We start from the raw sequence: 14,037 nt of genomic DNA, 5'->3' as shown, positions 1-14,037 counted from the left end.
GAGAATTGCTTAAAACCGGGAGGCAGAGGTTGCAGTGAGCTGAGATTGCACCATGCACTCCAGCCTGATGTGTGGCAACAGAGCAAGACTTTGTCTCAAAAAAAAAGGAAAGAAAAAAAAAAAGAAATGAAAGTCAGGCACATTCTTAACATATCTTGTCTTTTCTTTAACTTTTAGGTCTCTGCTAGGGAAAAGGTGGTTCGTGCACCAGCATCATTGGCATCACCTGAGAACTTGTTAGAAATGCAGAATCTCAGGCTCTACCCTATACTTAAACAAAAATCTGATTTTTTTTTTTTTTCCCCAGAGACAGGGTCTTGCCCTGCTGCCCAGGCTGGAATGCACTGGTTTGATAATGGCTCATTGCAGTCTCCAACTCCTGGGCTCAAGCAATTGCCCTGCCTCAGTCTCCAATTAGCTAGGACTACAGGCATGTGCCATATCACGCCAGCTTTCCCATAAGTTTGGGAAGCTATGTTCTAGGTGTTGAAGTTAAGGATCATTTCTGAGGATGTTATGTACAGGATGACAAAAATACACTTTTTTTTTTTTTTTTTTTTTTTTTTTTTGAGACAGAGTTTCACTCTTGTTTCCCAGGCTGGAGTGCGATGGCACGATCTCAGCAGCTCACTGCTACCTCTGCTGCCTGGGTGTAAGCGATTCTCCTGCCTCAGCCTCCCGAGTAGCTGGGATTACAAGTGCCTGCCACCAAGCCTGGCTAAGTTTTTGTATTTTTAGTAGAGATGGGGTCTTACCGTGTTGGTCTGGCTGGTCTTAAGCTCCTGACCTCAGGTGATCCACCCGCCTTGGCCTCCCAAAGTACTGGGATTACAGGCACGAGCCACCACCATGTCCAGCCCAAAAATACACTTCTAAAAAGGCAACAGAACAATAAAACAAACACGTCACCATTAAATGTCAAATGAGGCATCAACTCCTTCATTTCTTCTTCTGTGAGTTCAATCCCTTCGCTTGCTAGAAAGTTATCTAAGTTCTGGACATCAATCATCTCTCCTTAGAAAGAGTAAGAAATGAAATGCAGAAATATTACAGAATTATTTGCAAAGTACAAAGAACATAATCTGTGCTTATACACATTATCATCCAGAATAGGAGGGTCAGAAACAAAAATCTTTAAATCAGAAAGTGGATACAAAGAAGAAAGTAACCAGGGATTAGGAATTGACTGGTGGGTTGTTGCAAAATCCACAGCAAATTAAAATACATATAGGGACTTAGTTTTATGTAACAACATTACAGATTAATGTAACAGGGGAAAGATAAAATTGCATCACTCTAACACAGGAACCATTTTTAGTTTTTTACATCCCGTTTTGGTCTTTGGCAATAAGACTGTACTTTTACAATGCAGAAATCTAATAGATGTACAATTTCATATTTTCCTTTTCCAACCTAAAATCATTCCTTCATAAACATGTTTCCAAGTTGCCACATAATCTTTACAGTAAGCATTTTAACACATTATCCCATTAAACTGACATACCATGGTTTATGTAGTAATTCCTGTAGGGTTAGATATTTCTAATCAGTTTCAATTTTCTCACTATGATGAGAATGAAAATCCTTAAGGCAGAACATTTTTAATTTTATTAAATAAAACTATTTCCATAGGATAAATTTCTAAGAGTGGGGTTAATGGGGAAAGGAGTATGAAAAGTTTTGTGGCTCTTGATATCAATTACTACTTTGAATAACTCTTTTTATTTTTTTGGCAACGGAGTTTCACTCTTGTTGCCCAGGCTGGAGTGCAATGGCACAATCTTGGCTCACTGAAACCTCCACCTCCCAGGTTCAAGCGATTCTCCTACCTCAGCTCCAGGGTAGCTGGGATTACAGGCATGCACCACCATGCCTGGCTAACTTTTTGTATATTTAGTAGAGACGGGGTGTCACCATGTTGGCCAGGTTGGTCTTGAACTCCTGACCTCATGATCTGCCCACCTTGGCCTCCCAAAGTGCTGTGATTACAGGCATGAGCCACTGCACCTGGTGTGAAGAACTCTTGAGGGGAAAATTTTGGAGACTAGTATGGTCAGTGATATATAAATAGATGAGTTATTCTTTACTCAACTTCAGCAGCATCCACAAAAATGGAACATATGTTATATGAAAAATATCTGAACACTTACGAATGGGAAATATTCTTCTCCAACATTAATTGCAAATATTAAGATGCTATTTATAATATATTTCCATTATAGCTTGTAACTCACCCTTGATGTAACTGACAGCATCCATTAAGTCTTTCATATCAACTGTTGTCTCACCTGTAAGGCAAGGGAAGTATACCTCAGAGTCAGATGAACTGATGTTACTGAGACCCTCAACATTTATGCTGTATGAAGTTCTGAGGTTAGGACGAGCATAAGACTTCAGTAATATTCTTCTTTTTTTTTTTTTTTTTTGAGATGGAGTCTCACTCTGTTGCCCAGGCTACAGTGCAGTGGTGTGATCCCAGCTCAGTGCAACCTCTGCCTCCTGGGCTAAAGTGATTCTCCTGCCTCAGCCTTCCAAGTAGCTGAGATTACAGGTGCATGCCACCATGCCCAACTAATTTTTTGTATTTTTAGTAGAGATGGGATTTCACCATGTTGGCCAGGCTGATCTTGAACTCCTGACATCAAATGATCCACCCACCTTGGCCTCCCAAAGTGCTGAGATTACAGGCATGAGCCATCATGCCAAGTCAGAATTTACTAATCTTTACATTTTTCCTTATAATTTTAGGGAATTATTCTCAGAGACAACAGTATTATCTTAGAAACAAAGAAAGCTTTCATTGTAACAAATCTATTGAATTTTTCATTTTTCTTTGCTTTAAAGAGACTGGTTACAGTTAAGTGTAGGGAGAGAATAAATGACTCTGACCCTATGTACTTTTATTTAGTCAGTTAATCAACAGCACTTTGATAGGCTTTGGGGATACAAAAGTAGGCAAGGTGACAGAGTTCTGGCTCTCAAGGAGTGCACAATGTAGTGAGAGAGACAGATAATTAACATATAAACAAAAAGGATTTGATATACTGTTAAGATGCTGTCAAAAATAAAATAGGGCAACATAATAGAGAGTAATAGAGGGCGGGACTGATTTAGATGGAAGGTCAAGGAAGGCCTCTCAGAAGAGGATCTGTTTGGGTTGAAGCTTGAATGATGAGAAATGAGTAGCCATATGAAGAATTGGGGAAGAATAAGTAAAAAAAAGAGTATGTGCAATAGCCATATGGTGGGACTGAATTTGCCATGATCGAGAGACAGAAGGTCAGTGTGACAGGGGCCAAATAATGCAGAGCCTTGTAGGGCATGAAGATAAAGTCTGGACTTTATTTTCGTTGCAATGGAATGTCACTGGAGGCCTTGGAAAGCTGAAGTAACTTGACCTGATTTCAGCTTTCAAAAGACCACTCTGGCTGGTATGGATAGGATGAAGAAACTGGGGAAATGGAGAGCAGACAGGAGCCTGTTTCAGTGGCCTAGTAAAGAGATGACAGTGGCTTGGGCTGTGGTTACGGTAGTGGAGATAGTGACAAGTGATGGATTCAGGACATATTTTTCAAGTTGAACCTAGATTTCTTTTTCGAAATTTTGTTTTCCCTTCTTTCACAGGTGTTGATGAACCTAGATTTAAATGTGGGATATGAAGGAAGGAGAAATCAAAGACGGAACCTAGTCTACCTTCCCTAATCAACGGGGTGAATGGGATGCCTTTAATGAGGTGGGGAGGGCATGAGATTTTTTAGTAGAATTAATCAATAATTCCATTAAATTGGTGGTAACTTTTAGAAATCTGAGTGGAGATATCAAATAACTAGTTTGATATGCTATTGCTAACTTAGATTGAGCTGGAGATATAAATTTACTCTACCAGCTTAGAGAAGGTATCTGACCCAATGAGACTGAATGCAATCTCCTAAGAGGAGAGTGTAGATAAAAAGACAGCCAAGGGTCTAACCTTGGGTCACTTTGTTATTTAGAGATCTTCCAGGGGAGGAATAGTCAGAAAGAAAACTGAGAAGGCAATGTCAGCGAGGGAAGAAGAAAACCAGGTGAGTATGGGGCTTTAAAAGTCTAGAGAAAAACACATTTCTTTTTCTTTTTTTTGAGACAGGGTCTTGCTCTGTCACCAGGCTGCAGTGAAGTGGCACACAATCACAGCTCGCTGCAGCCTCTGCCTCCCAGGCTCAAGCAATTCCCCGGCCTCAGCCTCCCAAGTAGCTGGGACTATAGGCACATGCCACCACACCAGGCTATTTTATTTTTTTTTGTAGACTCAGGGTTTCACCATGTTGTTTAGGCTGGTCTCTAACTCCTGGGTTCAAGCGATTCAGCTGCCTCAGCCTCCCAAAGTGCAGGGATTACAGGTATGAGCCACCACGCCTGGCCAAAAAATTTATTTCAATAAAAAGGGGGTGGCCGCTTATGTCAAATGCTGCTAACATGTCAAGTAAAGTAAGAACAAAGTATGGACTATAAGCCTTGGCAAGAGGTAGGTCATTGACAATCTTGTTGAGAGCTTGTCTGGTACCATCGTGGAGATAAAAACCTGACTGGAGAATGCTGAAGGGTGCATGGGAGGTGAGGATATGGAGACAATGAGTAATGACAACTTTTCGAGGCAACTCTGCTATGCAAATGAACTAAGAGATGATGTGGTAGCTGGCAGGGAACACGTGTGAGAGAAAAGCATAGCTGTATGTCAAGAGAAACATATAGAGAGATACTGCAAAGAGGGAGAAACTGATGCAGGAGAGAAAGGGGAAATATTGCAGGAGGTAAGTCTTTGAGAAGGCAAAAGGAAATAGGATCCAGGGTGCAAGTGGAAAGGCTGGCCCAGGAAAGGAGGATTCTTCCCCTTTATAGCAAGACAAAGGGCAGGGCATGGCTGGGCACGGTTATTCATGCACTTTGGGAGGTTGAGGTGGGTGGATCATCTGAGGTCGGAGTTCCAGACCAGCCTGACCAACATGGAGAAATCCCATTTTTACTAAAAATACAAAATTAGCTAAGTGAGGTGGTGCATGCCTGTAATCCTAGCTACTTGGGAAGCTGAGACAGGAGAATTGCTTAAACCCAAGAGGCAGAGGTTGCGGTGAGCCGAGATTGCGCCATTTGCACTCCAGCCTGGGCAACAAGAGTGAAACTCTGTCTCAAAAAAGACAAAGAAAAAAGGCGGGGCATGTGGGCATAGGTATAGGTAGGTTCATAGAAACGGAGGTAGGAAAATGAGGTCTTTCTTCTCTAACTGCATCTATTGTCTCTATGAAGTTTGAGGTGAGATCATCAGTTGAGAGTTTAGGTGAAATTTGGACCGAGAAGGTGTGAAATTGTCTCTGAGAGTGAGAAAGTAAATTTACTTGGAAAATATAGCAGAGACTTTTTTGGCAGTGTTAAGGAACTTGAAGTTTCTGCCCATTATGTGAAGTGAGTTCTATTAGCATGGCTTTGTGATCTTTTCTGGCAATGTTAGGCTGTTCAGGAATAAGCATGAAGTAAAAAGATGGCTGAGTTTTTGCCAAGCAAGTTTGAAGTTCTATGAGTTTGTAAGCTTATATAATGTTGAAGCAGTGAATCTAATTTAAGGAAGGAAGAAAATTGAGACATGATGGTGGTGGTGTTGAATAATAAAATAGTAGGGTCAAAGGTGTGAAGGTCTCCACGTTGCTGGAGTAGCTGGAGTTGGAGTTATATACTCTGTTCTGGTACAACAAGTGATTCAGTAGCATCATTTCATCATATTCAGTTGGTAAATGGACTAATGTCACAGTAATGTGAAAGGTGTGTTGGTTCATACATAATCTTTCCTAAACAAGAAAGGAATTCTTTTCTTCAGCAAGAAAAGAAGAAAATCTTAGGTTGGAGCTATGGCTGGAGCCCTTTCTATTTCATATTTTAATAAAATTAAAAAATGAGTGTCTGTCAGGAGAATTGCTTGAACCCAGGAGAGGGAGGTTGCAGTGAGCTGAGATTGCGCCATTGCCCTCTGGCCTGTGTGACAGAGTGAAACTCTGTCTCAAAAAAAAAAAAAAAATATATATATATATATATATATATATATGCACCTGTGATGCAGGAGGGGGAACCAGCTTCACTGGCTCAGAGCTCTACTTTCACCTACACTATTTCAGAATGGCAAGCCAGCTCTTTAACTCCTTGTGTGTGTGTGTGTGTGTGTGTGTGTGTATGTGTGTGTGTGTGTGTGTGTATTTTTAAATATCTTACAGTTGTTCTGTGCTATTTGCCTGGGCTGTACAAGTTTCCTTGTGCTTTTGGTAGTATTCTGGTTACAAATTGGCATAGATTTTGAGTGTGCTTCCAGAATTTTCTCCATAAGCTCAGTTACTTTAGTGGGTAATTTTACAAAACAGAGGTTTTTCAGGAATTTCTATGTGGTGTTATGGCAAAATGTCTGCATAGTAAATGAACTGGAAGGGAAAAGGTTAAAGAGTGAGTCTATGAAATAGAGATTTTGGAGATGAAGTATTAGGGAAGGACAAGTTCTAGGTCATTACTATATGAGTGCTAATCAAGATAGAAGGGAGGAAAAAATGACTGAAGTGAAAGATACCAAGGAACAAGAGGTCAGAGTATTGAATGGGTGACCTGTATCAGATGTTTTTAACCTGGGTCCACTGACCCTGTATTGCTAGAATTCAGGGAGGTCTTGAGCTGGAATGAAAAAAAAAAAAAGACTTAAAAAAAAAAAAATAAAGATAGGGTCTTGCTGTGTTGCCTGAGTTGATCTTGAACTTTTGGCCTCAAGCAATCCACCTGCCTTGGCCTCCCAAAGTGTTGGGATTACAGGTGTGAGCCACAATGCTTGGGCAAAAGTGTATCTTTCTTTTCACTAATGATTAACTTAAATTTATTATTTTCTTCAATTATTAATGTAGGCAATAAACCATGAGAATAGTGGCAGAAGCTATAACTTTGTCACTAATATAAATCACTGACATTTCCAAATCATAATATAGTTGTTTCAAATATGTTGAAATGTTGCTTATGCTCATCATTACTTTATTTTTTATTTATTTAATTTTTTTGAGACAGAGTCTTACTCCGTTGCCTAGGCTGGAGTACAGTGGAGCAATCTTGGCTCACTGTAACCTCTGTCTCCTGGGTTCAAATGATTCTCCTGCTTCAGCCTCCCTAGCAGCTGGATTACAGGTATGCACCACAACGGTCAGCTAATTTTTTTTGTACTTTTAGTAGAGACGGGGTTTCACCATGTTGGCCAGGCTAGTCTCAATCTGCTGACCTCAAATGATCTGCTTTTGGCCTCCCAAAGTGCTGGGATTACAGGAGTGAGCCACCGTACCTGGCCCTCATCATTACTTTAAAATTATAAAAATAATTTGATCTGTTACTAGAAAGTGTTAAATGTTTTAATAAGTACCAATAATTTATATTTTAATGTTTTGATACATTATATTTTAGTATAGTTAGTTTCTTTGTAATCCTATTATTTTATTTTATACATTTTAAAACATTATAATCAGAAGTGATCCATTCATCAGATTTCCAAAGGAGTTCATGACACCAAATCAAAAGCCCTTGATCTATATGAGGGATACTGAACAACGAGGACAGGAGTAGTAAAGAAGGAAGACAGGGAAGACAGTGAGCCCACTGCTGTTTCTTATAGGAGGTTTTAAATGCATCTTGTTTTATTTATTTATATAAAATTGATAATTAATAAATATGTATTTATTAAGAAATATTTTTATAACAGGAAAAATTGATTCATAGATAATAGAATTTCCTTTCTTCTTCATCCTGTTCTTCTTTAACAACTTTTCTATCTTCCCCATCATCATCACCACCACATCACTATCCATCATCAAACATTTACTGACTAGTCTAGACTATATTACTTGCATTATATATATTAATTTCAGAGCAAGAAGTGATCATACAGCCACATTTAGTTAAACTCCCATTTTCCATATGAAGAGACTAAGGTTAGGTGGTGTTAAATTATTTGTCAGCAAGTCTGTGGCAAAACAGGGACCAGGACCCAGCACAAGGAAATAATGTATACTACATGAGGAACGTACGCTGGATTCACCAGGGAAAAGAGAAGATAAGTCCCTTTCCTCACATTTTCATAAGAACTAAATATTATCAATCTTGTTAAGTTTTGCCAGTCCAATGAGTGAAGATAGTGTTGTATTGTGTTTTATTTTGCATTTTCATGATTATTGGTGAGGTTAAACATCTTTTCATATGCTATTGGATATTTACATTATATTTCCTCTTCTATGAGTTACCTATTTGTATATATGCCTATTTTTCTATTATAGTTTGTTTCTTATCAATGTACAAGGGCTTTTGTTACCTTAGGGATATTAGCGCTTTGATTTGCAATTATTCATTTCTAATTTATTGTTTGACTTCTGACTTTTCTTAAGTTTTCTCTTAAATGTTCCCTTTACTTCATTTTTCTTTCAACTCTTTAAGTGTGTGGCATTCCCAGGCATGACTGAGGCTTCAAGTGGCATCCCTGACATATCTTTTCAAAAACATTTTTGAAGATGGTATTTCAGCATGAGTCAGAATTAAGTTTTTACATTTACTTCAAAAAAGGCTAATTTCAGCACTCTAATGGAGGGGCTTAATGTTTCTGTGAAGAGCATAGAGATATTTGTAATACTCACCCTCAGTTGGTAGTTGGGTCATGAGTTCCTCAAGTTCATCTTCCTTGATTTTAATTCCCATGTTTTCCAAAAATGTCTCCATTTTTTTTATTTTGACTTTTGGCCCTTAAGAAAGAAGGGCATGGAATAAGAATATGAGTATTGATGTTTAAGAGTGAAAAGTGCTAATCATGGTCATGCATCAGAAACCCTAATTGGAGGGTAAAGCACAAGAATACAAAGAAACTATTAATGTGTGTGTGTGTGTGTGTGTGTGTGTCCCTAGATTTAGATATGTCGGTTAAAAGTTGGAAAGAATTGAGAAAGATAACTGCTGAATTGTTAACAGTATATACCTTTATGAGGAGGGGATTTGTGGAAGATATGAGAACTTACATTTCTTTTTTTCTTTTAGAAACAGGGTTTTTCTCTGTAGCCCAGAATGGAGTGCAGTGTTGTGATCATAGCTTACTGCATGCAGACTTGAACTCCTGGGCTCAAGCAATCGTTCTGCCTTAGCCTCCTGAGTAGTAGGATTATAGGTGTGTGTCACCATGCCCAGGTAATTTTAAAATTTTTTGTAGAGATGGGATCTCACTATATTGTCCAGTCTGGTCTTAAACTCCTGGCCTCAAGTGATCTGCCTGTCTTGGTCTCCCAAACTGCTGAGATTACAGGCATGAGCCACTGTGCCAGCCTGTATCAGTTTTTTTTAAATAAAGTAGTTAGAGTTGCATAGATTTCTCATAGTATTTTAGTGTTTTAAAACATATTTTTCTAATTGACAATTGAAATAATAATTATTTACATAGAGTTAGTATGGAAAGATAGGATATTTTTCTTAATACTGATTCAGCGTCTCTGCTTTGGTTTTCCCTGAGAGGTTAATAGAGAGGAGTAGGCAGGTCTAATGACTCATGGTTGAAACAACAACTAATTATATAAGGCTGGCCAGAAAACAGTGTTAGAAACTTCCTATAGTGATATGATGTTTTAACTTATAACCCAAAAATCCAATGCATTCAAAGAAGGTAAGTTATGTCTTAACAATGAATCAGTACATTGGCATGAAGTGAAGTTGGAACATTTAAAAGAAAATACCAAACATAAGTTTTATTTTATTTTATTTTTTTTGAGATGGAGTTTCACTCTTGTTACCCAGGCTGGAGTGCAATGGCGCAATCTTGGCTCACCACAACCTCCGCCTCCTGGGTTCAGGCAATTTTCCTGCCTCACCCTCCCGAGTAGCTGGGATTACAGGCACGTGCCACCACGCTCAGCTAATTTTTGTATTTTTAGAAGAGATGGGGTTTCATCATGTTGACCAGGATGGTCTTAATCTCTTGACCTCATGATCCACCCGCCTCGGCCTCCCAAAGTGCTGGGATTATAGGCATGAGCCACTGCACCTGGCCATTTTTTTTTTTTTTTTTTTTTTGTGAGAGTTTTGCTCTTGTTGCCCAGGCTAGAGTGCAATGGTGTGATCTTGGCTCACTGCAACCTCCACCTCCTATGTTCAAGCAATTCTCCTACCTCAGCCTCCCAGCTGGGATTATGGGCATGCACCACCACGCCTGGCTAATTTTTGTATTTTTAGTAGAGACAGGGTTTCTGCATGTTGGTCAGGCTGGTCTCGAACTCCCAACCTCAGGTAATCCTCCCACCTCAGCCTCCCAAAGTGCTGGGATTACAGGCGTGAGCCACTGTGCCTGGCCAACATTTTTTTTTTACTTGTTCTTTCACCATGCTTCCTACTCACCGTTGAGGGCCTTCACACCTTTGAGCAATCTATTCTTATATACTTTTCCACTAGCTGTAAGATAAGACATAATTCAGAATATGGGTTAAATGACGGGAAGACTAACAAAATCAGCACAAAGACAACATAGCATCCATAATTTCAGGGGAAAAAAACCCTTCCAATTTATTTGGAAGTTTCTTCTCTTTTACACTTAAGTAAGAATGAAAACAAAGATAAAGAACACTTTCCCTGTTATAAAATCTATCCATTGGTTGAATTAAATACAGTTATGTCTCTGTTTCTGTCTTTTTTTCTTCCTTCTCTTTCTTCCCTGGTTTCCTTCTCATTGGTCATGATGAGATTAGGAAGTGCTCCGAGGGTGACAGGATAATTTAGCCTGGATGGTGGGATACTCCCAGTGAAAGATGTTGCTAGCTTTCAGTATTAAAATGTAAGCAATAAAACAGGCAACAAGATTTCTTTTCTTTTTCTTTCTTTCTTTCTTATTTTTTTTTGGAGAGATAGAATGACCTCGTGATCATCCCACTTCTGCCTGTCAAAGTGCTGGGATTACAGGCATGAGCCACCCAGTCTGGCCAACATTTCTTTTGGTGTGAGATCTGTGTTTTCTAAAAGAGTTTTACTGGGCATATACATGTATAATTTAAGGAGTTTCCACACACGAGCCCCTAAATCCAAGCTTCAAAGGATGTGCTAAATACTTACTGCGAATTGGCAGAGTTTTCAGCAGCTTTTTGTGGTCTTTATCAGTGAGTACGAGCCCCATTTTCCTCAGCACATTGCCCAGATTACTGACACTAACTTTCTCTCCTTTGGAAAGATGAGAATTGTTAACAAATAAGAATTTTAGGAAAAGAATAATGATTTCAAATTATGAAAAAATTACTGGCAAGGCGTGGTGGCTCATGCCTGTAAACCCAGCACTTTAGGAGGCCGAATGAAACTGATAAACTACATAGATTCAAAGGACATGAGGATGCAAGGACATATGAGCTTTTCCTTCTCTTTTCTTTCTCTTGCATTAAAAGTATGAATTCTGTTTCTGAACAGTATAAAATCTGTTGAGAATTTATACTTTTAATTCAAGAGAAATAATAGCTCGTATAATTCAGATACAAGGCAAATACTATCATATTACCTGGATTATAGGGTCTTTTGACAGGTAAGCATATTTCTTGGCTAGCTTGCATAAGCTTTCACCTTGAGACTTGAAACTGTCTTATATTTTGGTTGTTTAAACAATATAAGGTGGAAAAACATTATTGTTCACAACTTTACATAATATGTCTCTACAGGAAAAATCCCAAAGCAAAGCGTAAGATTATAAAAAAAAACATTTTTAGAGAGACATAGTTTTATATGTAGGGACATAGTTTTGCTTTGTTGCCCAGGCTGGTCTTGAACTCCTGGCCTCAAGTGATCCTCCTGCCTCAGCCTCTGAAAGTGCTGGGCTTACAACAGTGAGCCAACATGTCCAGCCAAATACTACTGTTTAAAAACATTTAAATTTAAACATTGAATGTCCTCACCATGACTTCTGACTCACCTGTAAAAGCTTTTGCTTCATCCATCACCATATTCACATCAACCATTTCATTTTCTGGAAGAAAAGACAAGTCAGACATAGAGACCAAATCTCAGACAACTGACATGCAAATTTAAGTTGTAATTAAAGGGTTGGAATACAGCTATTTTTCCTATTTTTCTCTGGTAATTCTTTGAACTCAAAGTGAAGAAGAAATAGAGGAAAGAAAAAGATCAAGCTGTAAGTTTAAAGTGATTATCTACTTAATACCACTTTCTATAAAGTATTAAATGACTCTTAACATTGAGGTGAAGCAAGTTTAATGGTAATCCCTTCTGTAGGTCTTTCTCTTCCTTCAGACCCATAATGGGAGCATATCTTAATAGACATTATTGAATTTGAAACCTAGAAGTCACTTAGGTACATAAACAGTGAACCCTTAAACTCTGAAAGAATGCTATCTTCTTCATCTCCAGTTTTGCTTATGTTCCCCACCTCTACCCCTCAAGACTGTAATCTAGTTGAGTGCAGAAATTATGCCTTAATTTTATTATACTACTACTGGGTTAAAATTTTCCACTCTCTAGTTCAGTGTTTTGGGTATAGTATGTGCTAGCTAAACAAATGAAAGAGTTCAGTGGTACAGAAACAGTCACACTGTTGGATGAGAAAAAAATTGTCATAAAAAAATAAAGGATTCCAAAATATACCTCATCAGTAACAATATTTTCCATCAGGAAGCATTTTTTAGCATTCCTAGTAAATGTATAGGGACAATATTATAATTAAACAGTAATTTATGGTGATTTTTTTCATGACAGGAGGAAGGGCAAGATAAAATTATGGATAATTATCAATGTTGTTAAGCCCAGGGAGTGTGAGGTTTTAAACTACAAATTACGGCTGGGTGTGGTGGCTCACGCCTGTAATCCCAGCACTTTGGGAGGGCAAGGCAGACAGATCACTTGAGGTCTGGAGTATGAGACCAGCCTGGCCAACATGGTGAAATCCCATCTCTACTAAAAATAACAAAAATTAGTCTGGTGTGGTGGCACACACCTGTAATTCCAGCTACTTGGGAGGCTGAGGCAGGCTAATCACTTGAACCTGAAAGGCAGAGGTTGCAGTGAGCTGAGATCGCACCATTGCACTCCAGCCTGGGTGACAGAGTGAGACTCTGTCTCAAAAAAAAAAAAAAGATTAGCTGGGTGTAGTAGTGTATGCCTGTAATCCCAGCTACTCAGGAGACTGAGGCATGAGAATTGCTTGAACCTGGGAGGTGGAGGCTGCAGTGAGCCAAGATTGCACCACTGCATGTCAGCCTGGGTGACAGAGCAAGACTGAGTCTCAACAAAACAAAACAAAAACTACAAATTAGGCCAAAACGGTTTTCTATGTTAGGGCCAGCTACAGGTGAAGGTAGCATGAAAGATGTTTGCTGATAGCAGTGGCCTACTTTAGTTCACCTGCCCATCACTAGTTGAGAACAGAAACCCTGGATTAGGGGAGAAAAACCATTTATTTTGGGTTGGCATGTGCTGGCTCTATTGAAAGATGTGCTGTCTGGCTCTCTGATGGAAGCTTGTTTTTCAACGGTAAGAGACATCTAATAAGGAAATCTTAGTCAGAGGCTCATTCCTTAGCAATTTCTTCCTAAAGAATTATTCTAGCTTTGCCTCTGACAGTTTTGTCTAGTTAAAATGGTCTTACTGAGTTATTAATGAAATTTTGCCTTATCATGAAAAGGTTTACTTGGGAAGTAGGTAAGGGAAGTAAGGGAGGGAGGGAAAGAGGAAAGGAGGTAGGAGAATGTATGAAGCAAGTATGGCAAAATAGTAACATTTGTTAACTCTGGCCAGTGGGCACACAGTGTTTGTTATATTGTTCTCTGTTTTTAGGTATGTTTGAAATATTTCCTATATTTCTCCTAGGTACAGTGGGATCTGAAACACTTACCGTCAGCTGGCAGATGGTTCAGTATGTCCTCATATTCCTCTTTCCCAACTTCAATTTCCATGTTCTTCAGAAGAGTTTCCAGATTACTGACCTTGACTTTTTTTCCTTAGGAATTAAGAGGATGGAATAAGAAATACAAGTAA

At 38.9% G+C, this 14,037-nt stretch overlaps 1 protein-coding gene across 4 annotated transcripts in view; it reads right to left on the bottom strand.

The window, feature by feature from the left end:
- EFCAB3 (EF-hand calcium binding domain 3) overlaps positions 1–14,037 on the bottom strand; it is a 164,917-nt gene that overhangs the window by 53,276 nt on the left and 97,604 nt on the right. For 3 of the 4 annotated variants that reach the window (XM_074388810.1, XM_074388811.1, XM_039476427.2), the window contains 7 exons: positions 13,895–13,999; positions 11,960–12,013; positions 11,119–11,223; positions 10,411–10,464; positions 8,673–8,777; positions 2,235–2,288; positions 910–1,014 (listed from right to left, as the gene is read on the bottom strand). In XM_074388810.1, coding sequence (XP_074244911.1) covers positions 910–1,014; positions 2,235–2,288; positions 8,673–8,777; positions 10,411–10,464; positions 11,119–11,223; positions 11,960–12,013; positions 13,895–13,999 — 582 coding nt within the window. Of the gene's footprint in view, positions 1–755; positions 826–909; positions 1,015–2,234; positions 2,289–8,672; positions 8,778–10,410; positions 10,465–11,118; positions 11,224–11,959; positions 12,014–13,894; positions 14,000–14,037 lie in introns of those variants that run through there. The other variant, XM_074388812.1, reaches the window with a different exon arrangement.

The sequence above is a fragment of the Saimiri boliviensis genome, chromosome 17, assembly GCF_048565385.1.
Source record: "Saimiri boliviensis isolate mSaiBol1 chromosome 17, mSaiBol1.pri, whole genome shotgun sequence".
NCBI lineage: Eukaryota > Metazoa > Chordata > Mammalia > Primates > Cebidae > Saimiri > Saimiri boliviensis.
Note: the sequence above shows the minus strand (reverse complement) of the source record. Positions and strands in the feature narration are given on the sequence as shown.